This window comes from Mastigoproctus giganteus, chromosome 3, assembly GCF_048544385.1.
Source record: "Mastigoproctus giganteus isolate SK-2022 chromosome 3, ASM4854438v1, whole genome shotgun sequence".
NCBI classification, from domain to species: Eukaryota; Metazoa; Arthropoda; class Arachnida; order Uropygi; family Thelyphonidae; genus Mastigoproctus; species Mastigoproctus giganteus.
Window position 1 is genome coordinate 40,617,775 of NC_143577.1, and position 25,519 is coordinate 40,643,293.

Here is a 25,519-nt window from a genome sequence, read left to right on the forward strand (position 1 = left end):
AGCCGACCGGGCTAGCTGGGTGGGTAAAGTGCCTGCCTGGCAACCCAAAGGTCGCAGGTTCGAATCCTGCCTCGGGCTTGAATCAAAGTACTGCAAAAAAAAAAAAAAAAAAAAAAAAAAAGACAATGCAGTATAGATCCATAGATATCATCTAAAAGTTTTTGTTTAGTCAGAGAGTGATTGAATAGAATAAACTTTTCTTAGAATAAACTTCTACTACTCTTGTGGAGGCTGGAAGTTTATTTAAATTTAAAGAGAGATTGGCAGGGTTTTGAGCTACTTATTTATCACAATTAAAACCCTACTGTTCCATTGAACTACTAGTTATCTAGTAGTTCAATGGAACAGTAGGGTTTTAATTGTGATAAATAAGTAGCTCAAAGGTTTAATCACTTGTTAGGCATATATCAAAAGTTTGAATCACATAGGTTGGTATTAGTTAGATAAGTTTATTATCTGTTATAACTACTTAGAACTTACAACCTAATGGTGTAGCATAATACATATAACTTAAACTTTATACACAAAATACACATTCTATAAACTTGATATTGCAATATATATATATATATATATATATATGTATGATTAGATATATTAAAATATGCATAGATGGAGGTGAAAATTATACAAAGTGCCAGTGACTAGAAGGGTAAGGGTAGTAGAAAAAGAAGTATGGTAGTTTTGTAAAAAGGTGAAAGAATGTTAATATCCTAAAAGTTATGATGAATTAAGAAAATTATGGGCTGAATTACAAAGCCAATAGGAGGTGAGTGAACTGTAAAATAAAATTATTAATAATAAGGTAAAATGAAATAAAATAAAAAGTGGTAAAGCTGCCATCAGATATGGGTGGGCATATTTAGATAGAAGTCGAATACAGGTAAGGCAAATATGCAGAATCTGATGTCAGCTGAAGTAAATATTGATACATGGTCAAGTATTTCATCAGGGGACTACACCTGACCATGTATCAGGAACTGCATTTCTATACTTGTCCATAGGATGCCTCTGTAGCCAGGTGGGCAGGAGCAGCAGTGCGTAACACACACTTCTTGATTAGACTGGGGTTCGAGCCCATGACCACCAAATACAGATGATGCGGAAAGGTCAGACCATCGCATATCCCCGGAGCGATATGGCCTTAGTTGCTAATGCTCCTAAAAAACCAAACAACAACTTGTCCTTAGTAGTAGAAGAAAGGTGAGAGGCCAAAAGCAAAAAAAAGTGAAATTAGCACATTCTTTTACAGTATGGACAAGGTAGTCCCAACGCAGTGTCAATTATTAAGGTAAAAATAAAGATCAAGCTAGAATAAAATATAGTTAAGTGTTTTCAGAGTGGGAAAAAGTGTTTTTTTTAAAAATATGTAGGATTTTAATTGTAATTTTGTGGAAATTAGAAGAATTAAATAATTTGGAACAAGCAAATGGTTATAGGGTGAGGTATTAAATTGAGGATAGGGAAGGGAAAAACGAGTAGATAAATAAATAAAGACAAAAAATAGCAATAGAAGTAGGAACGTTCCAAACTGCCAAACCCAAGTTGCTATTTTTGACCGTCAATTATTGGTTGCCTCGACAATTAGGTTTCCCTAATTTCCCTAGTTTCCCTAATTAGGAAATTAGAGATTTCCTAATTTGGAATCTCCTCTTTTTGATCTCCTCTGACTTAAAATCTCTCTACTCAGTTCCATTCAATTTGTCTATTTGTCTCTATTGTTCTCATTATTCTACTAATCACTTGGAACTTTTGAGTTCATTTCTTTGAGACTGCTTTCTCCAGTCTAACTTTCCCAACCTGTAATTTTTCTTAGTGATTTTAATATTCACAGCTCCAGCTAGCTTTAGTTTTCCAGTTACATGGTTGCCAGCTGCTCAATGCTGAAGCTTTTTCAGTTATTAATGACTTCACTCAGCTTGTTCATTTACCTACTAGAATCATAATCCCACACTCAACATTCCTGATTTTTTTTTTTTTTTTTTTTCACACAAACAACCCTTTGAAGTGCACAGTCAATATTAGTAGTCGTCTCAGACTTCAGACCACAATTTGCTGATGGTCTCTTCTCCACTGAAGCTTCCCACTCATGGTCGTCCTCATGTCATTTGGCATTACAAGAATACAAAGTAGGATGCCCTTGGTTGGACTACTGTTTTAAATCTTCTGATTCCAATGTTTTTGATCAGTGAAATTATTCTTGTAGAGGTGAAATACTTTATTGCATGTTCCACCTTAAAATCTCATCCCCTATATAAATCTTAATTCTCCATAAATGTGATGATATAGTCTGTATAAGTATGTTAAGATAAGATTGTAGCATATTGCAAATGGCTTGCATCCAACTCCAAATCTCCAGCTTCATTTTCTGCTTGCACTAAAGCTTGTAACAATTATTGGATCCAGACTTAATTTGAACAGACTAAGGGTAAAAAATATGCTTCTTGTCCAAATAGTAGTTGAGCATTCTGGTCTCTTGCCAAAGCTATTGGCTGCAACTTCTGTCCACCTTTACTCCCATCTCTGTTAAAACCTGATAGTTCTACCTTTCTTCTAACTCTTGTATTGATGATCTTGGTAAATCACCTTCTGCTATATCCAGTATGCTTTCTCAATGCCTCCATTGCTCTTCCAACAGAAGATGATAGAAGAATTCTGAACAATCTTGATGCCAAGAAGTTTCCAGCTCCTGATGGCAATTTCTTCACTTCTTAAAACCTGTGCTTGTGAGCTTGCCCCTCTTTTGTATTGTTTTTTTTACACTGTCTTATTTAACTGGTGCAGTAAGATAGTTTAAAAAAAAGCAACACAAAAGAGGAGCAAGCTCACAAACACAGTTCCTTATAAGAGTGACACTTCCTAATAAAGGTGACAATTCCCTCCCATCCAGTTATTGCCTTATTGCACTTATCTGTACTCTATCCGGGCGCCTCCGTAGCCAGATGGGAAGGAGCAGCAGTGTGTGGCGCACACTTCTTGATTAGACCGGGGTTCGAGCCCGTCACCACCAAATACGGAGGATGCGGAAAGGTCAGGGAATGACCACCGCATATCCTCGGAGCAATATGGCCTTAGTTGCTAATGCTCCTAAAAACCAAATAACAACAACATCTACACTATCCAAAGTAATGGAGAAATCCATCAGCTGCCAACTGTTAAAAACTGTCTTGAAACCTTCCATGTGATCAATAATCATCAGTATTCATTCTGTCAGTATTGTTCCATGGGTGATACAAGGGGGTTTCAATAAATTATCTACCTACCTATGAAAGAAATGAGATAAGAGGCAAAAATCATTTCTTTTTTTTTTTTCTTGGCAATAAGGAAATACCAGATATAAAATACTTTGTCCTGTCCATCAAAGAACAAAAATAGCAGACTTCAGTTTATTATTATCAGCAAAGCGACGATCACGTAAGTTTTTCTTGAGTTGTCAAAACAGGAAATAGTCATTGGGGGCCAGATCCAACTGTAAAGTGGATGGGTAAGTTCTGTAAAGTCACAGTTTCTCAAAGCAGAAGCTGATGGATTGTCCTAAAGAAGCAGCACACCTCTGAAAAGTTTTCCACAGCATTTTTTCCCTTTGACATTGCTTAGGTTGTACAGTAGGGATACATATGACTCCCTAGTGACTATCTGCTTGTGTTCCAAGTAGTGAATGTACAAAATTCTCTCAGTATCCCAAACATTGGTGGCCATAATCTTGCCATCTGAAGGTTGTGAAAGTTAGGGACTGAAATTTTTTGGGAGGGGGAGAACCCGTGTGCTTCTGTTGTATTGAATCTTACTTGGTCTCAGGATCCCAATGATGAACCCATGTTTCATCACCAGTAACAATTCTGGAGATGAAAGTTTTGGGATCCCTTCCATAAAGCTCTAAATTCTCCTCACAACACTGCTCTGAATTGCTCCTGCACAAGGGTCAGAAATCTGGGGACCCATATTGCACTGATCTTAGTCACCAAATGTTCATGGAGGATGATTATAACTGCACCCTCGGATATGTCATATTTCCTAGATATTTGGGACATCTTTAAACGTCTGTCATTCAGCACAAGGGTTTTCACAACTTGGAACATTTCTGGGGCGACCACTGAAGATGATCCATGTCCAGGTCTACCTGGACATGGATCATCTTCAGTGGACTCTACCCCACTTGTTGTAAAGTTTATAGTCTTGACGAGAATTTTCCTGCTACTGTGAAGGTGCATTGTTGCCATACACAGCCATCATCCTTTCATGAATGGCCTTTAGCCCATTTCCTTCTTTGGTGAGAAACTTGATGACTGAATGATGTTCTAATTTCAGCAAATCTTTAATTTGATACAGGTGTCTTTCCTTCTTTCTGTTACAGCAGCACAACCTAAAAACATAATGGGATCAAAATTAGTATGATTCAAGTTGAGATTTGTAGAAACATGATAAATCATGAATCACTGAAATATAACTGAGAAATACCTTTAGATAACTTATTGAATGCCCCTCATATATTGGCTTGTTTACTCATCTTTGGACAAATTTGGTGGAAAAGTTTGAATCTCAAGCATTTGTTAGCATTTCTAAGGCTTTTGAAATTTGAGAAACTTGTCTTGTGAAAGCATTTTCAACTTCTCAAATATCCACCACAAGGTCCTTAAATGCTACAGGTAATTCTCTAATGGGGCAAAGAAAATGTAGTTAACTTCAATCTTTCTAAAACTCAGCTCTTCTTATTTCTCACAAAAAAAAAGTCCGTTGCTCCTGTGCTCATCTTTGATGATACTCAGATTTCTAGACAAGATCACATATCTCTATGAGGAATTTGCTTGTCTTCTAATCTCTCTTTTGCATAAGTAGATCACAAGTATTGCTTCCTCTGCATCAAAAAACTGGATTTTATTTTTCAGTTGTGTTATTGTTCTTCTAAACAACTACTTACTCTTTACAAATTTCAAATCCACCCTATTATGGAATATTGTTCCCACATCTAGGGTTGGTGCTCGCTCAAAACCTCTCTTTAATAGACTATCAGTTTCTGCTGTGTGTCATTTCTCTAGATACTTCCATGGGATTGTCCTGAAATGGCATCTGTAATTTCTGCACTCTCTTCCAAACCAGTTTAGATGTGTGCCTGAACCAGTCAGCACCCATTCACTAACTCTTTACTTACAGACCTTCCTTCATATTCACAATAACTGTACAATCTGTACACCAACCGTTATTAAATAAATTAGCATTGTGTTGTATTAAGATAATGAAATAAATGAATAATTTAATTACACCTGATAAAACTGATAAAAAGGTAACTGATAGTACAATAAAAACGAGCGATAATGAGAGCAATAATATTAAAAGAGACAGAGGAATCTGCATTCATCCCCTCTTTGAGGCTGTGGTTCTTGGACGTGATGAATGGTTCTGCCTGGCACTTTCCCGAGCCATTTCCAATTCCAGTGCACATGGGGAGAATACTGCCCATGCTCCTGTAGAAACACGTGCTGTGAACCGTGAGCCTGCTGATATTTAAGGATGTGCTGTGCAATAAGCTTCATTGTTGAAAAAGGAAGCGGATGCCTCTGAAAGCTTTGATATTTTAGTACTTTTATCGGTTTTATTGCTTTAATCCTATGTTTTATCTACATTGTTTATTGTAATTTATTTTATTGTATTTTAAAAATTTCATATTTTATTGTACAGACAGTTACCTTTTTATCAGTTTTATCCGGTGTAATTATATTATTCATTTATTTCATTTTATTTGTATCATTATTAATACAACACAGTGTTAATTTATTTAATAACAGTTGGTGTAGGATTGTACAGTTATTGTGAATGTGAATATTTCCAACCCCAGAGGCCTATTTGATGAAAAGCCTTCCTTCATGTATATTTCCTAAAAATTACATTCTACTGAAATTCACATCTAATGTCAGCAAGTACCTTCTGTCGTCTCAGCCTTGGCCCCATACATGGATAGTAAGTACTATAGGCTCTAATAACTTTAATATTTGGAGTTGCCATTAAAAAAAAAAGAAAAACAAAAATCATCCTCTGTGATATACCTGCCTCTTATGCCAAGAAATATGCATCTTTATTTCATTGCTACGGGAAGAGCTGGCGGAGCTCTTAGTGTCCAATGTGTTTATAATGATTTTAACCCTTTTACTATTAGAATGTAAAGGCTAATACGAAATTGAGAAAACAATAATTTATTATTATTGAGAGTTTTATGAAATTACATCATTCCATCCTTGGAGTGACTGGAGAATATTCAGGGTCTCAGTTCTGCAAATAGCTAATAAATATAATAATACAGCAATATATATATATTCTATTATTTGCACAAATGTAAGTCTTAAGTCTGTGTTATATGAGAAATAAAAAGGGAAAAATTATTATGGTGTAGAGAAACAAGCTAACACTATACATGTTTATTTGGTAGTAAAATTGGTCTCTTTCAAAGTAATGTTGAAGACAAATTGTGCAGACACTATGCACAAAACATAAACCAGGTAAAGAGTTACAGTAGATATAAAGCAAACTTGGTTGTGAATGTCTAGCTTGCCTTAAACTTGCATGAATAAGAATGCAGAAAATGCATTAATTAATAGTTAGTTAAAGGGTTACCATAAAAAAATTGATAGCTCAAGTGGGGAGTTCCCATACTGAAACTTGGCATCATGAAATACTTATATCTACAGCTCAAAGAAAGGATTATGGCAAGATTACACAGGCTAAGACAAACTTTTTCATATAAAGCTTGAACTGTAATTAAAATATATAATAAAGTAAGAATGGAGAAGTAATATCTGCATAGTGTATGTGGTGTAATCAAAAGTTCAGGGACTGAACTAATATTTGGGAAAAGATGAAGCTTACTGGCTATTCAGAAAACTTTTGAAGTGATGTTCTCCTTGACATTGTATATGCTCAGATTACAACACCTTGGCAACTGCTGTAAGCATTCCTGATAGTAGTTTCTTTTGGAATTGCCAGTAGGTTCTGTATTGGGTTCTGAATAATTTCCATGGTCTGTGACTTTTGAGAGGACTTTAAGCTGGGAAACACAAAAAAAAAAAAAAAAAAAAATTGCAGGAAACTAAATCCTCTCAGTGTAGCAGCTCCTCCCACTTTCCTCATCTGCCCTACTCACCAGATTTAATTTGTAAGTGTTGTGTAGGAATTTAGTTCACAAATCTTACAGAACCACAGTGATGGAGTGCTTCACAAGAAATTTTTGAATGGAAAGCTGGGCAATAGCATGATGCAAGCACCAGTTCCCACAGTCCACTTTCCTGGCTGCTTTCTTCCGAACAGTATATTGCAATCACTGTAGACCTGTTTTGTAGCAATGCTGATTCACTGTTTGACCAAGTGAAAAAAATTTATAATCAGCTGTGGCCTAGTCAGAAAAATACAATAAAACATGATATTTGTGTTTGATTGAAAGTATCTTGCTTTTTTTTTTTTTTTTTTTTGGGGACTTGGGGGAGTTGGTGTTTTCCATTGAGAGGACTGGTATGTACCCATGATTTTCCAACAGTAATGATGGAAGAAACAAAGTGTGGGTCAGCAGCCCATTGACAAAGATCCTGACATGTGAGAATTTGCTGCTCTCTGTGATCATTAGCATTAATAGAGGCATGTGATGCAAGAAAGCAAGCTTATGCAGCATCAGCCAAAAAAAAAAAAAAAAACTCCCATTTCACCACTCCGTTCGTTCGAAATACCAGTCCAGCTGAGCCTTAAATTTATTTAAGCTATCAACTTCCACAACAAGGGATGGAAGTCTGTTTTACCAACCAACTACCTGCTGGCTAAAGCAAATTTCCGCACATCTATCCTACATCTGTCTTTCCTCAATTTCAATTTATGCCCTCTCAGGTGATTATTCTGAGCAAGAGGAAGAATCCCATCAGCAGTGGGCATGCTCAAACCATTCAAGGCTTTATACACCTCAATGAGATCACCTCGCAGGTGCCTAGTGTTCAAACACTGTAATTTATTTCAAAATTTAAGCCTTTCTTCGTAAGAGCAACCCTTTGTTCCATTCACTAATCTTGTTGCCCTTCTCTGTACTCGTTCCAGCAGCTCTTGAAATGAGGCCTCCAGACCTGTATACAGTGCTCAAGGTGTGGCCTGATCATTGCCTTATACAAGGGAATAATCACCTCCTTATCCCTGCTAGAAAAATTCCCGTATATCATTGACAAGACACCATCAGCTACTCTTGCAGCCCGTCTGCACTGCTCAGAAAGCTTCATATCTGCCTGCATAATTACCCCCAGGTCCTTTTCATTTTCTACCACTGTCAGCGGCGCCTCCGTAGCCAGGTGGGCAGGAGCAGCAGTGCGTAGCACACGCTTCTTGATTAGACCGGGGTTCGAGCCCGTGATCCACCAAATATGGAGGATGTGGAAAGGTCAGGGAATGACCACCGCATATCCCCAGAGGAATATGGTCTTAGTTGCTAATTCTCCTAAAAAACCAAATAACAAATAACAAAACCACTGTCCGTGTAGTTCCACAGAGTTGATACGTTACTCTGGGGTTACTGTTTCCCATATGTTGTACTTTACATTTGTCAATGTTAAACTTCATTTGCCACCTCTCAGCCCATCTGCTCAACCTTTCCAGATGCTGTTGCAGCAGCATACTGTCAGTAGTGTCCTTAACAACCCTGCCAACTGCAATTTGTATCATCTGCAAACTTGGACATTAAGCTTGATATACCATCATCAATATTATTTATAAATACAGAAAACAATAATGGACCCAACACTGAACCCTGAGGGACTCCACTAAAACATTAGTCCAAAATGAACAGTGTTCATTGATTACCACTCTGTCTTCTTCCCCTCAACCATCCCTGTATCCATAGCAGCAATTTGCCTCCAATGCCACACTGCTCCAATTTGTGCAGCAGTCTTCCATGTGCAACAGTATCAAAAGCCTTTCTAAGATCCAAATATATAATATCAAAGTTATTCCCTGCATCCAGTTCTTTTGTGACTGCATCATAGTATCCAATCAAATTGGTCAGGCAAGACTTTCACTTAACAAAACCATGCTGTGTCCAAGCTATAAGTGAAGTCTTGTCTAGATGATCCTGCAGTGCCTCCATTAATTTTCCTGGAACAGAAGTTAAACTCACAGGTCTATAATTACTTGTGTCGGCCTTTGATCCTCCTTTGTGAATTGGGGTCACATTTGCACATTTCCAGTCTATGGGTACCTCCCCTAAGTCCAAAAAAACTCTCATAATTATGGCTAAGGGTTTGCTTACTTCCTTTGCTGCCTCCTTTAATATAACTGGATAGATCCCATCCACCCCCGGTGCCTTTTTTATGTTTATCCTCAACAATTTCTCCTCCACTTTCCTTTTAGTTATTACAAAATTATCTTGCTCACTGCCAGAGTTTACTTTACCTCTGGCATTTCCCTTCCAGAATAACTCCTCATCTGTGAATGTAGATGCAAAATACTCATTTAGTTTGTTAGCCACCTGAGCAGGATCATCAACAGTTGAACCATTAATATCCAGTGGACCAATCTGATTCATCCCTTTCCTTCTAGAGTTTACATAGGAAAAGAAACCTTTTCTGTTTTTCTTTGCATCCTTTGCCAAGGATTTCTCATAATCTGCCTTTGCCTGCCTAATCTCCTTTGTGACTTGGTTACCGACCGGCTTATATCTATCATAGGCTTCCATGTCACCCATTAATTTATATGTATCCCATGCATTTTTCTTTTCTGCCATATGTCTCATTAGTTCATCTGACATCCATTTAGGCCTAAACCTTGAACAATATTTCTTAGTTGGTATGTAAACCTAGTAGCTTCCAAGATAAATTCTTTGAATGCTTTCCATTTTGAATTTGCTATTGGTAACATCATCAGTTGGTCCCACTGTATAGAATTTAAATACTGTCTCAGACCATTGTAGTCGCCTTTACGAAAGCAAAATCCCTTCCCTTTACCCCGATGGTAGTTACCTCTTTGAGTAAATCCCACTTCAGCACACTGTGATCACTGCCACCTAGTGGTTCCTTTAACATGCAGATTCTTAATGGATGAAGAATCACTACTGATAATCAGATCAAGAGTATTACTCCCTCTAATTGCGTCCCGAACATGCTGATGTAGAAAACAATCATCCAATAAATCCACGAAAGCCTTGCTAGTGTTAGTGAGAGTGTAGGCACAAACTTAGCTGAAATGCATTGCTTTACCAAATTTTGTGTTAAAATTGATTAACATGCCTTGTAAGGAACCAGTTTCACTAGCAACTTCGTGAATGGTTAATCTCTTAAGTAGTTGTGCTAATGTTTTTTGAGGATCACATATTCACTGAAAGAAGCTATAATATTTATAACCTCAAAAATCTGCAAACCTGAAAGAAATAATTCAAAATTGTTTACTTTTTGACAGTACCTTTTTCTTATTCCATTATGAACAAACACTGACAGTGGTAGAGAATGAAAGGGACTTGGGGGTGGTTGTGCAGGCAGATATGAAGTTCTCTGAGCAGTGCAGATGGGCTGCAAGAGTAGCTCATGGAGTATTGTCAATGATATACAGGAATTTTTCCAGCAGGGATAAGGAGGTGATTATTCCATTGTATAAGGCGATGGTCAGGCCACACCTAGAGTACTGTATACAGGTCTGGAGGCCTCATTTCAAGAAGGATGTAGAGCTGCTGGAACGAGTACAGAGAAGGGCAACAAGATTAGTGAATGGAACAAAGGGGTGCTCTTACGAAGAAAGGCTTAAGTTTTGCAAATTACAGTGTCTGGAGACTAGGCACCAGCAAGGTGATCTGATAGAGGTGTATAAAGCCTTGAATGGTTTAAGCATGCTCAATGCTGATGGGATTCTTCCTCTAGCTCAGAAAAATCACCTGAGAGGGCATAAATTGAAATTGAGGAAAGACAGATGTAGGATAGACGTGCGGAAATTTGCCTTTAGCCAGCGGGTGGTTGGTTGGTGGAACAGACTTCCATCCCTTGTGGTGGAGGTTGATAGCCTAAATAAGTTTAAGGCTCAGCTGGACAGGTATTTTGAACGAACAGAGGGGTGAAGTGGAAGTGGTTTTTTTTTTTTTTTTTGGCTGATGCCGCATAAGCTTGCATTCTTGCATCAAATGACTCTACTAATACTAATGCTAATGCTAAAAGTCTGAAAAATCCATATTTTATATTAATTTTTTTTTTAAAATAAAAGACCCCCTTTGCAGAACTTCAGATATGTATTACCTCCCTTATTGGGAAGTTGTCTGAATCATGAGCAAAATGTAAATTGAAAAATTGTGTCAACAATTGGGTATCAGCCAGACTCACTGACACAAATCCAGAGATTGTAACAGTTGTATGTGCTGCCATAAAATGCAATAATAACTGGATGTGAGAGATGCTGCTCAATTTAAATTCTTGTTTTTCAACGCATGCATATAATTATCAAGCATCAACTTAATTTGATTCTTCTTTTTTTTGTGTGCTATAACTTACAGATTTCTGGAAATTTCAATAGCGAAATCAAAGAAAAAATTTTTGTTGAAAGTATTGAGCATTTCATCTGTGTAGACTGAGTAGAAAAAGAGCACAGGCGAATTGAATTGTTGGTGTTTGAAGTTGAAGGATGGCCAGGTTGAGGGTTGTTTTTAACATTTTGTGGGTTTCTGTTGCATTTTCCCTAATTTGAAACAAAATTTAATGCAGATTCACTGCTCAGTAAGATCACTCATTTTAAAATGTGACAAAGCACACAAAACACTGCTTATTCAATGAATGATAATTTAGACATAATTGCTGATAAACAGATGGTTTCTGTTACTATGTCTAAATGAGTCACTGAACATGTTGCAGTAAGTAGCAGCTCAGTACAGTGCCACGACTTTAAGATACAAAGTTGGTCTCTAAACCTTTTGATCATATCCCATATCAAGTTAGATTTTGTGTAATAGGGATTTTGAATCTGTGGCTGAATTTCATCAAAATTCATTCATCTAGAATTGATGGGTATTATAAAGTTCACAGAGACTTGTGGTCTCTGTAAAACTATATTCTAGATTAGCCAACACCCAACATTCCAAGATTCATCCAACAAATCCATTTCTAGTCTACTATAGCATGGATTTGTTGGATGAATTTAGCAAAATAACTTTCACTATTAAATACCTTAAATCTTTATAACCTGTTCACTGTTGCTATGCTTTTGAAGTGATATCTGACTTCATATTGCCGAAAAATATTTTAAAACTGTGATCTTGAATATTTATGAAGTTGGAGTGAATTGCAAGAAAACAACACCTCTTTTGAGTAATGAAAGTAATTATCTTTTGGAAAAGCTTGCATTAGCTGAATTTGCAAAAGTTAAATAATATTTTTCCATAAATACATGATAATGGGGATCATGTCCCTGTTGAACCTTGATAAAGCATGTTTTTGTAATAGAAAATGAACTTGAAATGTAAATTTTGCATAGAAATAATATAATGTACCTTGAAATATAAATTCAACTTTATAAGAAATTAATGGCCTAAAATATTTAATTCAATCTTTAAATGTTAAAGTTTGCAGACTTTGCATAATGGCCAACGTTGCCAGTCTTGTTCAAGTTCATTCTTGTTCATATTTACACACCTTGTTTCATATACAATATTAAACTGCTGTTACTACTACACTCCTGCCTTAATGCTGTCTCACTTTTAATGCCCATTTCTTCTGGTTGCTTGGTCAATTCTATGAATTGCCATTCATTTTATAATGGTTATAGCACTGCCATTTAAATGTTTTCCTGTTTATATTGTTTTTTTTTTTTTTTTTTTTTTTTTTTTTTTTTTTAATGGTCCCATGGACAAATAAATCTGGATAAAATCGTGCTTTTTCTTGAGTTCTTTTTAAGAAACTAAAAACTAAATTTGGGAATCATTAATCATGCAGTTTTACTTACTTCACAGAAATTGTTCTCAGTGCAGGTTACATTTATTTCATGTTTAACTCTAATCTTTGAAGGTAGATGGATGACTCTACAACTCTGTGTTTAGCTGTTTGTTGTTGCATTGCATGCTCTCCTCAGCTTTTTTTTTTTTTTTAAATTCACCTTCATTCCTTCATTTTCCTTGTTGGTATACAATAATTAGTGTTCTTTTGTGTGCATGTATGTTCATCATCATCATCAGCCATTTTCAATCCACTGCAGGTTGAAGGCCTCTCCAGCAACTCTCCAGTTCCTTCTGTTTTGAGCACTGGCCATCCATTTACTACCCAAAAACTCATGAATTTCATCTATCCATCTCCGCCTTTGTCTTCCAGGTTTTCTTCTAGCTCCTCTTGGGTACCATTCTGTTATTTTCTTAGTCCATCTGTCGTCATGTCTTCAAGCTATGTGTCCTGCCCAAGACCATTTTAGTTCTTTAGTTTTGATAAGAATGTCCTTTACTTGAGTTTGCTGCCTAATCCATTCTTCGCTGTGTAGTTCTCAGCTTCTCTTCCATTCTTTTGGTGAGTTCCCAAGTTTCACTTCCCTAAGTCATGGTGGGGAGTATACATTGATTCATTATTTTACGTTTCAGACAAACTGTGATATTGCTCTTCAGTATGTGACTATATTTCCTGAATGCTATCCATCCCAAATTTATTCTCTCTTGACTTCCAGCCATTTATCATTATTACAGCTAATAACTTGTCCCAGATAAGTATATGACTCCACCTTTTCAATTACTGCTCCTTCAATCATTATTTCCCTTTCCGTGGCATACTTGTTCATCATTACTTTCGTTTTAGCCATATTCATCTCTAGTCCAAAATCCTTACTAACTGTGCATAACTGATTAAGATTTTCCTCTAATTCTTTGGGATCGTGGCTTATGACCACAATGTCATCTGCAAATCGTATAAATGGTTTAGGTACTCTCCGTTCACATTGACTCCTTTCTGCGACCAGTCTAATCTTCTGAAAGCTTCCTCAAAGGCAGCAGTAAACAGCTTCAGAGATATTGTGTCTCCTTGTCGAACTCCTTTCTTGATTTTAAATTTGCTACTGTCTTTGTCTAGTCTAATAAAGGAGGTAGCACTCTCATATATTTTCTTCAAAATCATAATATATGGGGTATCTGTGCCTTGTCTTTCCAGTGCCCGAAACATTGCCTTATGCTGTATGGAGTCAAATGCCTTTTCGTAATCCACAAATGCCAGGCATAATGGTGTTTTATATTCATTTGCTTTCTCCATTAGCTGTGATATTACGTGAAGGTGATCCATAGTTGAGAATCCTGTCCTAAAGCCAGCTTGCTCTTTCGATTGATTCTCATCAAGTATTCTTTCTAATCTGTTAGTAATGACCCTTATGAACAACTTGTAGATGTGGGATAACAAGCTAATTGGTCTATAATTTCCAATTTCTGATTTATCTCCTTTCTTATGTAGCAAAACTATGATTGCATTATTCCACTGCTTAGGTGTCACACCTTTCCTAATGCACTTTGTGAAGAGCCTTGCCAGTTTTTGTGTTATGTCTCTTCCTCCCAATTTTAACAACTCTACAGTAACTTCATCTTCCCCCGGGGCTTTCAGATTCTTCATTTTCTTCAATGCATGTTCTACCTCATCAGGAAGGATATCGGGTATGTCGTATGTGTTGCTACTTTGCAATCCATCTTCCCCACTGCTGGTATCATTCCCTCGCTCCTTGTATAATTCTCTATAGTAGTCTTCTGCTATTTGAATTATGCCTTCTCTGCTGTTTATAAGTACACCATCGCTATTCTTCAGTTTCAGTATTATTTGTCTTTCTGTATTACTGCTCATGGCTGCTGATTTAAATCCTTTGTTTTCCCTTAATGCTTGTTCTACTTTTCTTGTGTTAAATCTTCTTATGTCCTCTCTGAGTCTCTTTCTAATGGCTTTTCATAACTCAGTATACTCAATTTTCTCCCTGTCAGTGTTTTTCTTGCTCTTCGTTTGTCGTCTTCGGTTCATCATGACAAGTGTTTCTTGATTAATTTTTTCTTCTTTGGATTTCTGTTTCCCTATAGGTTTCTTGGGCTTTATCACTTTCAGAAAGTTGTAATATTCCTCGTCGATATCTTGGTCCTGAGCAGTCTGCAGAAGCTCAAACTTGTTCTTAAGTTCCAGTACATACTGCTTTTTCTCCTCCTCTGTTATCTCAAAGACCTTTGTATTATTTACTCGAGTCAGTTTTTTCCTTTCCTACATCTATATCAAGTGTACATCTTACCATTCTGTGATCACTTCCAACATTTACCTTATTCAGGATGGTAACATCATTCACAATATATCTTCTGTTAGTGAGGATGAAGTCAATTCCATTAGTTGTTAATCCATTTGGACTCTTCCATGTCCACTCTCTGTTCACCCTTTTCTTGAAAAAAGTGTTCATTACTGACAATCCTTGAGATTCTGCAAATTCCACAAGTCTTTCACCTCTTATTTCTTTCACCAATTCCAAAATTTCGTATAGTTTCTCTTTCTGCGCTGTTTTGCCTTTTTCCAACCTTAGCATTGAAGTCCCCCATAATAATAGTGTAGTGGGTTTTCTGCACATCTAGAAGACTCATTTTCGGTATACATTACTTCAACCTCTTCATCATCATGGCTCGATGTTGGTGCATAAATCATTATAATCTTTAGCTTGTACCTCTTAGAAATCTTGAGTATTAGTCTTGACACCCTTGGTGATGTACTTTTGAATTCCAAAATGTTGTTTTTAAAATCTTTATGGACCAGAAACCCAACTCCACCTTCACTCCTTTCACTGTTTCCATTGGTGTACAGCAGATTTCCACTTGATAAACTTATAAGTGATTCATTTTTTCTTCTTGTTTCAGCCAAACCGATGATATTCCAATTCACATTTTCTAATTCCTTTTCCAGCTCTAATATCCTGTCTTTACCAATGAGTGATCGTATGTTATAACAGGCCAAGTTCAGTTTCCGTGCATGGCAGTCTGGTCGTACCCAGAGATTCTTAGCACCCTCTGCTTCCACTCTGATCCTCTCACTGCCATAAGAGGGAGAGTGAAAGCTGCTGGGGATTGAGGGCCATTTGTATTGTTGTGCTGTCATATGCTGGAGGGTTTGGTCTTTTCCTCTTCACGCTGACCAGGCATCTTGAAGAGAACCACTCTACACGTTCGTTGCCACCTAAGTGTTGTAACAGGGCTTACCATCGAGAAGGTGTGTATGAGTGGATTTTAGGGAGGCAGGCCAACCGGACTTCTCCTAAATCTTCTTTAATAGAGAGATATTGGATCCATCAGTGTTTTAGGCTGAGTGTTTGATAACACACAGGATACCTGTTCCCCTCTAAGCCGCCTATGTATGTTCAACATGGCATTAATAACAGAATTATTATTATATTAATACTACATTTATAAAACTTATACAATAATGCCCAAGATAAGTTTAATAAAATTGTTTAAAAATTTTCGCTCCTTTTAAGTAAAGAAAGGTTGAAAGTGCCAAAAATTCAAGCTAATAGTATGAGCTGCAGGTTTTCAACTTAATATAAATTATGCTTCATAAACATAGTAAAACAGGGGGTGGGCTAAAATCAGTGTTATCTATCAAAATAAGGGTTCAAAGCCCTACAATAGGATGTTGTACTGTGCATCAGTAATTGATTTATTTAAACACTTTCTTTAAACTTTGAATTTGTTTCTGTGTGTGTTCTCATACATGCACACAATTTTAAATATATTTTATTATTTTATGAAAAACTATTTAAGGGCATTTAGTGAGAAAAGTTAGGTGCATCTAGTGACGTAGCCCAGTGGTCAGGAGCGAGAATGCATAGCACGCGTTCCTTGAGTGGACCGGGGTTCAAGCCCGTGACTACTAAATACGATAAATATTTGTATTGACGATTTATTGTAAACTCCACTGACTTGGTTGTCGTGCCGGAGTATAAACAGAATATTTATTTATTTATTTACAACAGTGTTTTTTTTTTTTTTTCCCCTCTCTGATGATTTACCTAGGCTGCACTTATCTTTTTCAGGTAGCCTCTTTAGAATGAGAATGATATTTCAGATTGTGTTAGTAGAGCAAAATGATGCAAAAAAGCAAGCATCAGCCAAAAAAAAAAAAAAAAAACCTTCCCATTTCACTCCCCCCCCAATAGTTTGTCTAGTTGTTTGAATTTATTTAAGCTATCCACTTCCACAACAACAGATGCAAGCTTGCTCCAACAATCAACCACCTTCTGGCTAAAAGCAAACTTCTGCAAATCTAACCATCCTTCCTCAATTTGAATTTATGCCCCCTTGTGTGTAGTGTGAGCAAAAGGAAGAAAGCCATCAGCATCTAGCTTGCTCACTTCTTTCAAAGCCTTAAACACTTCAATCAGATCTCCTCTTAGGTGCCTAGTTTCCAAATGCTGAAATTTACAGAACTGAGCCTGTCTTGGTAATACCACCCTTTCGTTCCCTTCACCAGTCTCATTGTCTTTCTCTGCACCCATTCCAGCAGATCATCCTTCCTAAAATGAAGCCTCCAGACCTGTATGCACTACTCAAGATACGTCCTAACCATTACCTTATACAATGGGATAATTACTTTCTATTCCTGTATATCACTGACAAAATCCCACGAGCTGTCCTGGCAGCCTATCTGCACTGATCAGAGAACTTCATATCTGATTGCACAATTACCCCTAGTTCTTTTTTTCATTTTCCACTACCCTGAGTGTAGTAACACACAATTGGTACATATGTATGGGAGCAGTACTTTACATTTGTCAATGTTAAACTTTAGTTGCCATTTCTGAGCCCATCTATCTGATTTTTGCTAGATCTAATTGAAGCAGCATACTGTCATTAACTACCCTTCTAGCCTTTTTATCAACTGCAAACTTAGACATTAAGACTGACATATCTACACCAATATCATTAATAAATACAGAAAACAACAGACCTCCAAACAAAACCTCCAAGCTCCATTAATAACATTAGTCCACCTAGAGCAGTGTCCATTGATAACCACTCTGTCTCCTCCCACTCAACCATCCCTTTATCTGTAGCAGTAACTTGCCCTTAATGCCACACTGTTCTAATTTGTACAGCAGTCTCCTTCTGACTACTTTTGGCCTACTTTGAATTTTTATTGCATATAGAAGTTTATGGCTGTAGACATCATGACTGATTTATCAAAAAATTATGTACTTCTGTCATATGCACTGTCAAAGCACCACTATTGCATTGCTTTTTTTTTTTTTTTTTTTTGTATATAACAGGGCCTCACTGACCTTGGGCTTGTTTTGTTGATTTTTTTCTCAGAAAAGTTCACATCATTTCTCACTCCTCACAGGCCAAGTGCTTGATGATTTGTGGTTTGGCCTTGAGACTAATGGTGGTAGTATTAAAGGCACAGGCTGGCTCATCGAAATTTCCACAAAAGATTACATACATGGGCTGTTTATTATACAAATAGTGTTATTTTATTATAAAGTGCCTTTGTTTTATCATGCTATTATATGTACAATTAATTTTTTATTTTATAAAGTGCTGCTTTTTTAATGCACTTCCTTACCTAGAGATAGATAAACAGAATAAGCAATAGATTTATTAAGACAGTCTTAATATATCTGGATTAGCCTTGTATAATGTGAGGCTATCACAGCAGGTTGCTTCAATATTACATAACAAGTAACATTTCTCCTAAGAGAATAATTTAGATGCCATAATGAGATTAATGCCATTTTATTAAGACTATCTTAATCAAACAAGCTTTTGTTAAGAAGTGTAAAAAATGCAGCTGTTTATTATATAGGTTATTTTACGCTTGACATAAGCCATAAATTATCTGCCTTATTTTATATATTATAAACCACTTGCCCTATAGGAAGTTACCTACCTAATAATTAGGTATACATATTGAAAATAAATAACTTTAAAACTAGATATAATCATTATGAATAATATTTAAAATTTTAAAAAAATACTCTAAATATCAAAACTAATAGTACCGTCAGATTTTTTCTACTTTGCATATACCTAGTGAAATCAGTGACTGCCATAAATAATAAAATATATATTAATATTTTATACAAAAATATTCCATACTCCATTAGTATATTTTTGTATAAAAACCTAATTATCCCATACATCTTTAATAACAAAAATTTAAAGAATGATTAATGTGTTTTTTTTTATGCATACAGGTTTACTTGAAAATTATTGTGATTATTAGTATAAGAAATTTAGTTCCTAAGCTTAATGATTTTACTTTTGCTTTCTTGTAAACTTATTTTCTGCAAGTGAGCTTCTTAAAATAAAGCAACCTATATTATGGGTTTGTGTGCGTGTGCCTATATATGTGTATGATCATGCACATGCAGCTGATTGTCACAGTTATAGGTTCTTACCTGTATTTCATTTGGTTATATTCACCCATTGTTTATATTACAAATGCTGTTAACCTGTATTAAAGTTGTATAATCTAACAGGTGTTTTCTTTTTTCTTTTCTTTTTTTTTTTTTTTTTTTTTTTTTAAATTTATTTGAAGTTTGTAACTTTGTATCCTATTGCTAATAGGCAACAGGTTATTGCAGGTTTAATGTTAAAGAGTTAAACATTTTAAATGTGAAACTGTATCTTTTAAGATTATAGAACTAAGGTCAGTGAGTATTGAAAATATAAATAAGCTCCTTAAGAAATGCCTATAACTTGCTAATTTCTTGAATGAGTGTCTTCTAGCTAGTCAGCTGACACTTCTGAGTGTTAAAAGGAGACCAAGAACAGTTGAAAAAATCTCATTCCTCCTTTCTCCTGTAATTTCAGGTCCCCTCATCTGAAGTACATAGGTTGTGGAAATGGAGCAGCAACAGGATTCCCAAGCTACGCCTCTTCGACAGTTTCACTAGTTAACTGATTAGCTTTCAGCTACAAGCTGCAGCCGAAGACCTTTATTTTTATGTGGCACTGTTGTAGGAGCAGTCTTTATGTTTACTTCACAGAAGACATTGGATCCCCTTTCCCACCATTTTAGGGTACTGTATAGTCCCAGTCACAGCACTCCATTAGTTATTTGTAGCAGTTCAGCCTCAGCCAGGGGATGCACACATAAGAGGGAGACAGAATATATAACTATCTTTTCCCTGGTTTTCTCTGACAGCTGTAGATAAACTTGCCTGCTGTTATATATTTTATATATATGTTTGTGTGTGTACATATACGTATACACACTTTCCCTGTGCATGCTGTTTACTTATATGTATTGTGCTTATTCCCCCCCTCTTTCTTTCTCCTTTTTTTGTGCATGCTTTTGTGTTATGCTTGTTAATTTTCTTCAGACACCACATTTTTAGGATTACAAGGCATGTTACCTATTGGTTACCCATTAAGAATAATGATTTCCATTCCCTAGAATAAAATTTTGGCAGATGGAAGCTAGCTAACCTTTGACGGTTTCATTAACCAGATGGCAAAATTAGTAACATCTAGAGTAGGCAATTTATAATCCTTATTTCTGAAATTCTCTGCTGTTATCACTTCTTCTGTGTACAGTTATTTTAAGGCTGTGTATCTAGAATCGTTTCCAAACTCATCAGTGTAAATTATAAGCATTGCATCATTATCATAACACTGCACAGTTAAGCTTTTGCCCACAGCAAACAGAAGCGGATCATTATTTTGGTAAGTATTTTCCCATCAGCATCCCTGGAATATGACTTTGCACTTTCTGCTCTTCAGAAGTGAAATGCAACATTGCCAGAGCTCTTATTGTTCAGTGTGGAGCTTCCCAAGTGGGTTGTGGCAGAAATAATTATAAATGTCTATTTTTGCAGCATGAGTGCAGAATAAGTAATATATTTGTCTTCTTTGCAGCCATTGGACAGTTTGTTCCTGGACTCACCAGGCGATACTACTTGCTGTCTGCTGAGGCTGCTTTAATTTGAATTATTTGACTACCAGGAAAGCATTTATTTTATCTTTAATTATAGATAAGTAGGACCTCCATTTTCTGGCTGGGCGGCACCTTGGAGAAAGTATATATTCAGATGTTTGATCATAGCATAAACTAATATGTTTTTCATGCCCCTTTGCAGGTGTTTGTACATTGGATGGCCAAGTTTATGTAATTGGTGGATGGAATGGACAACGTGGCTTAACGTATTGTGATGTATTTGATCCTCAGACAAATGTGTGGACATCTATTGCATCACTACAAACAGGTATAAAATTTAATTATTTTTGTTACTTGATATTTTATCTGCATTTGGAAGGAGATAATGAAGATAGATTAATTGCAGGCACTTCCATAGCCAGGTGGGAAGGAGCAGCAGTGCATAGCACACGCTTCTTGATTAGACCGGGGTTCGAGCCCGTGACCACCAAATACGGAGGATGCGGAAAGGTCAGGGAATGACCACTGCATATCCCGGAGCAATATGGCCTTAGTTGCTAATGCTCCTAAAAAAAACCAAAACCAACCATAGATTAATTGCAATTGAATTAAAAAGAAGAAACACTGACTGCATAATTAAAAAATTATCTTTAATTACTCCAAATTAACTCATTAATTACGTTTAGTCTATATATATTTAAGCTCTTCTGCAACAAGGATCTCTTGTTTTTCAAATGTTCAACTGTCCACACAAAATACCAGAATACTATAGGTTCTAATACCTCATGTTTAGAAGTTGCCATAAAAAAACTTTGCACCAACAATAGTCTGGGTATTTCCATTCTTTATGCTTAATACTTTAGGACTGTCACCATCTGTATACCATTGACAAAAATTGATAATAAGTTTAGTGGAATTATTCAAATTGTTAATCTAAAAGTTTTATGTAAGACATGAAATAAACACTTTTAACTTTGGGGGGGGGGGGGGGGGGAAATAACAATTACATTGTAAATATCAAAACAGATTTTTAAATTAGAGTGAGTGTTGGCATTAATTATATTATAACTTTGAAAGTAAGTGTTATTTTTAATTTGTCATTAATATATTTTAGTAATTTATTTTAGTTCTGTCAACAAATAAATACTGCAAACAAAAATGGAAAGTAATTTAAAAGAACATTTGCTTGAATAAGGATCTCTGGTCTTGGCTTCACATTGCTTAATTTTGAAAGTAGGTAGTTACAAAGGAATAGAAATTACATATAAATTCAAATAAATACAGAGCCAAATGTATCAGGCTATTCTTCCGGTTAGTGGATCAAAATTAAGTAGTTTACAAGAACTTAGATACTATATAACTTCTAAAAAAATTTTTCATTTCACAGATGCTGTCTGTCTGGAACTCTGCATTAAAAGGATTAGGAAAAGCTATATGCATTTTCTTTCAATTTCAAATGTAACATATTATTGGTATAGCTGCCTACTTTCAGAATTGAATGGGCTCTAGTCCAGAACACAGAAGTGTTCTTATTCAAGTAGTTTATACCCTGCATTTATAGATAAGCAGGACCTCCATTTTCTGGCTGGGTGACACCTTGGAGGAAGTATATATTCAGATGTTTGGTCATAGCATAAAATAATACCCTTCTTTGATCATATTAGAACTAAAAATACACATAGGAATGTTTAATGGATCAATCTTAATTTCTTTAGGCAAGTTTCTGAATCTCTGTTAAGTGATGCACTTGGTCCAGGCAAGATCATTTAGATTCTTCATGCTCACAGAATTATGGGATGTAACAACCAGCTCCATTAAAGCTGGTTGTTACGTCTTGGTCTGCAAAATTGCTCTGTGTCAGTAGATATCTTAAGTACTGTTCACTGAAAATAAATTTTTTTATATTCAATTACACTGGTCAACACTTAAAATGTTATGAAAACAAAAATACCCAATCTTAACTAATTTTATGCTGCTGAACACTAAAATCACATTAAAATTTGTTGATTGGCTCTTTTCGAATTATATTTGGGGTCTCATATTAGCAAGTTACTCTACATTATGAATTATGGCTGTCTGCAAAACACATGGCAACGTTGCAGTTTCAGTACCACCATGCTGTCATCATGTGATCAGCAACTGTCGCCTCTCTCTGCGCACATAAGTTGTCACCTCAAATGCATCTTCAAATCTGTTGCAATAATCCTCAAATATGGCTAGTTACTGGTGATTTGTTCTCAGTTAATGGTTGTTCTCTGTAAGATTCCTAATTTTTGTGCAGTATTTGTGTTGTGTAAGATTAATATGTCCAATAATTGTGTGAATATTAATAGTAATAGTGGCATGTGATGCAAGAAAGCAAGCATATGAGCTTATGTAGCATCAGCAAAAAAAAAAAAAAAAATTCACACAACCATTCCCTCTAAACGTTTGTCCAGTTCCTCCTTGAATTTATTTAACCTATCAACTTCCACAACGACAAATGGAAGTTTGTTCCAGCAATTAACCACCTGCTGGCTAAAGGCAAATTTCTGCACATTTATTCTACATCTGTCTTTCCTCAATTTGAATTTATGCCCCCTTAGGTTCATAATCTGAACAAGTGGAAGAATCCCATCAGAATTCAGTGTGCTCAACCCATTCAAGGCCTTATACACCTCAATCAGATCACCTCGCAGATGCCTAGTCTCCAGTTGCTGCAATTTGCAGAACTTAAGCCTCTCTCAGTAATAGAATCCCTTCATTCCCCTCACCAGTCTTGTTGCCGTTCTCTGTACACTCTCAAGCAAATCTACATCCTTCCTAAAATGAGGCCTCCAGACCTGTATGCAGTATTCAAGGTTTGGCCTGACCATTGCCTTATACAAAGGGATAATCACCTCCTTTTCCCTGTTAGCAAAATTCCTGTATATGATTAACAAAACCCCATGACCTGCTCTTGCAGCCTGTCTGCATTGCTCAGAAAACTTTATATCTGACTGCACAATTACTCCCAGGTCTTTTTCATTTTCTACCACCCTAAGTGTAGTACCACACTTAGGTAAGAATAGTCCAGATGACTTTTGTTATCTATGTGGAGAAGTCACATTAGCTTCAAGAAATCATCCGTTAACTCAAGCCATGAAAAAGGCCTATTTCTTGTACTTCGGGTGTAAAGTAGGTGGCCAGGACTACCTGTTCATCAAAACTCAAAGCGTGGGTGAATTGAAAGGGACATTTTATGCCTTTCGCAATGCCCATGATATGGGGGGGGCAACAAATCACGTCACAGACTGTTACTTCTGTATGGTGCCTCCTATTAGAAAAGGGATGACAATGAAGAAAAAGTAGACCGTGATGTACCCAAATACACCATCTGCAATTCGTCCTGTGCCTCACTGTGAAGTGCTACCTATTCTTGAACAAACCGACCATTTTTTTGTACACTGATGAACATCAACTTGATATATACGAAGTACAGCAGCTGTGTACATCAAGGGATCCATCATTTTGTCCAAATTGTTATCATTCTGAACTATAGAGACATGCAATCATAGAGAACATACTCTTAGGTGTACACTATCAGAAGTATGAGTGGTAGATATGGTGATTTAAAGGTAATTGCCATTTTATGAGGACTACAAAAGGGTTACACTACTAAGTATTGTTGCTTTCTCTGCAAGTGGGATAGTCGTGCCGAGGATATGTGCTACAAGAAGAGGAGTTGGCCTCAGTGAAAATCATTAACACCTGGAATGAAGAACATGCCATTTGAACTTCTGGTAGATCCAAATAAGATCACAGAAAGTGAGCTTAATGACCTCACGAGGGATCTCGAACTGCCAAATAATAAGGCAGAGCCTTTGGCCTTGAGGCCACAACAGTGGAATCTTCTAGATCATTCTGTGAAAGTGACAACATTCTACACTCGAAATAAAGACTATGATAAATTCTATCAAACAGAAGATGAAATCAGTGTAAGGATGTTGATGGCCTAATGGCAGCAATGAACATGAGGTATTTTCCCGAGGAATGGCAACTATTCATAAACCTTTCTAAGGTTAGCCTTAAGGCTGTGTTCTTACACAATGAAAATATGCTGCCTTCAATACCTCTTGCATGTGCCGTCCACAAAAAAGAAACATACGTAAACATAGAGAACAGACTCTTAGGTGTACACTATTAGAAGTATGAGTGGCAGATATGGTGATTTAAAGGTAATTGCCTCTTTATGAGGACTACAAAAGGGTTACACAACTAAACGTTGTTGCTTTCTCTGCACGTGGGATAGTCGTGCTAAGGATATGCACTACGAGAAGAGAAGTCAGCCTCAATGAAAATCATTAACACCTGGAATGAAGAATGTGACATTTGAACCTCTGGTAGATCTAAATAAAGCTTTGCTTCCACCACTCCACATCAAACTGGGGGTCAAAAAAAATTTGTGAAGGCTTTGGAAGTGAACGGTCCTGCATTCACATACTTTCAAGAGAAATTTCCAACACTTATTACAGAGAAGGTTAAGGCAGGCATTTTCATTGGGTAGCCAATTTTAAAACCACCAATGCCATAACAGACAATATCACTGTGAGCTCCATGTGCTGTAAATACACTTAAGAATGCAGAGTGAGTTTGCTAGTCTGTTGAACAGAGTCCCAGACAATCTATTCAGTCTTGTGCCAATATGCTACATTTAT

At 36.4% G+C, this 25,519-nt stretch overlaps 1 protein-coding gene across 1 annotated transcript in view; it reads left to right on the forward strand.

Annotated features, from left to right (window-relative positions):
- The window catches only part of LOC150087900 (uncharacterized), a 216,144-nt gene that overhangs the window by 153,730 nt on the left and 36,895 nt on the right, over nt 1-25,519 (forward strand). Inside the window, exon 9 of the mRNA XM_090369957.1 lies at nt 21,046-21,171. Coding sequence (XP_090226083.1) covers nt 21,046-21,171 — 126 coding nt within the window. The remainder of the gene's footprint in view (nt 1-21,045; nt 21,172-25,519) is intronic.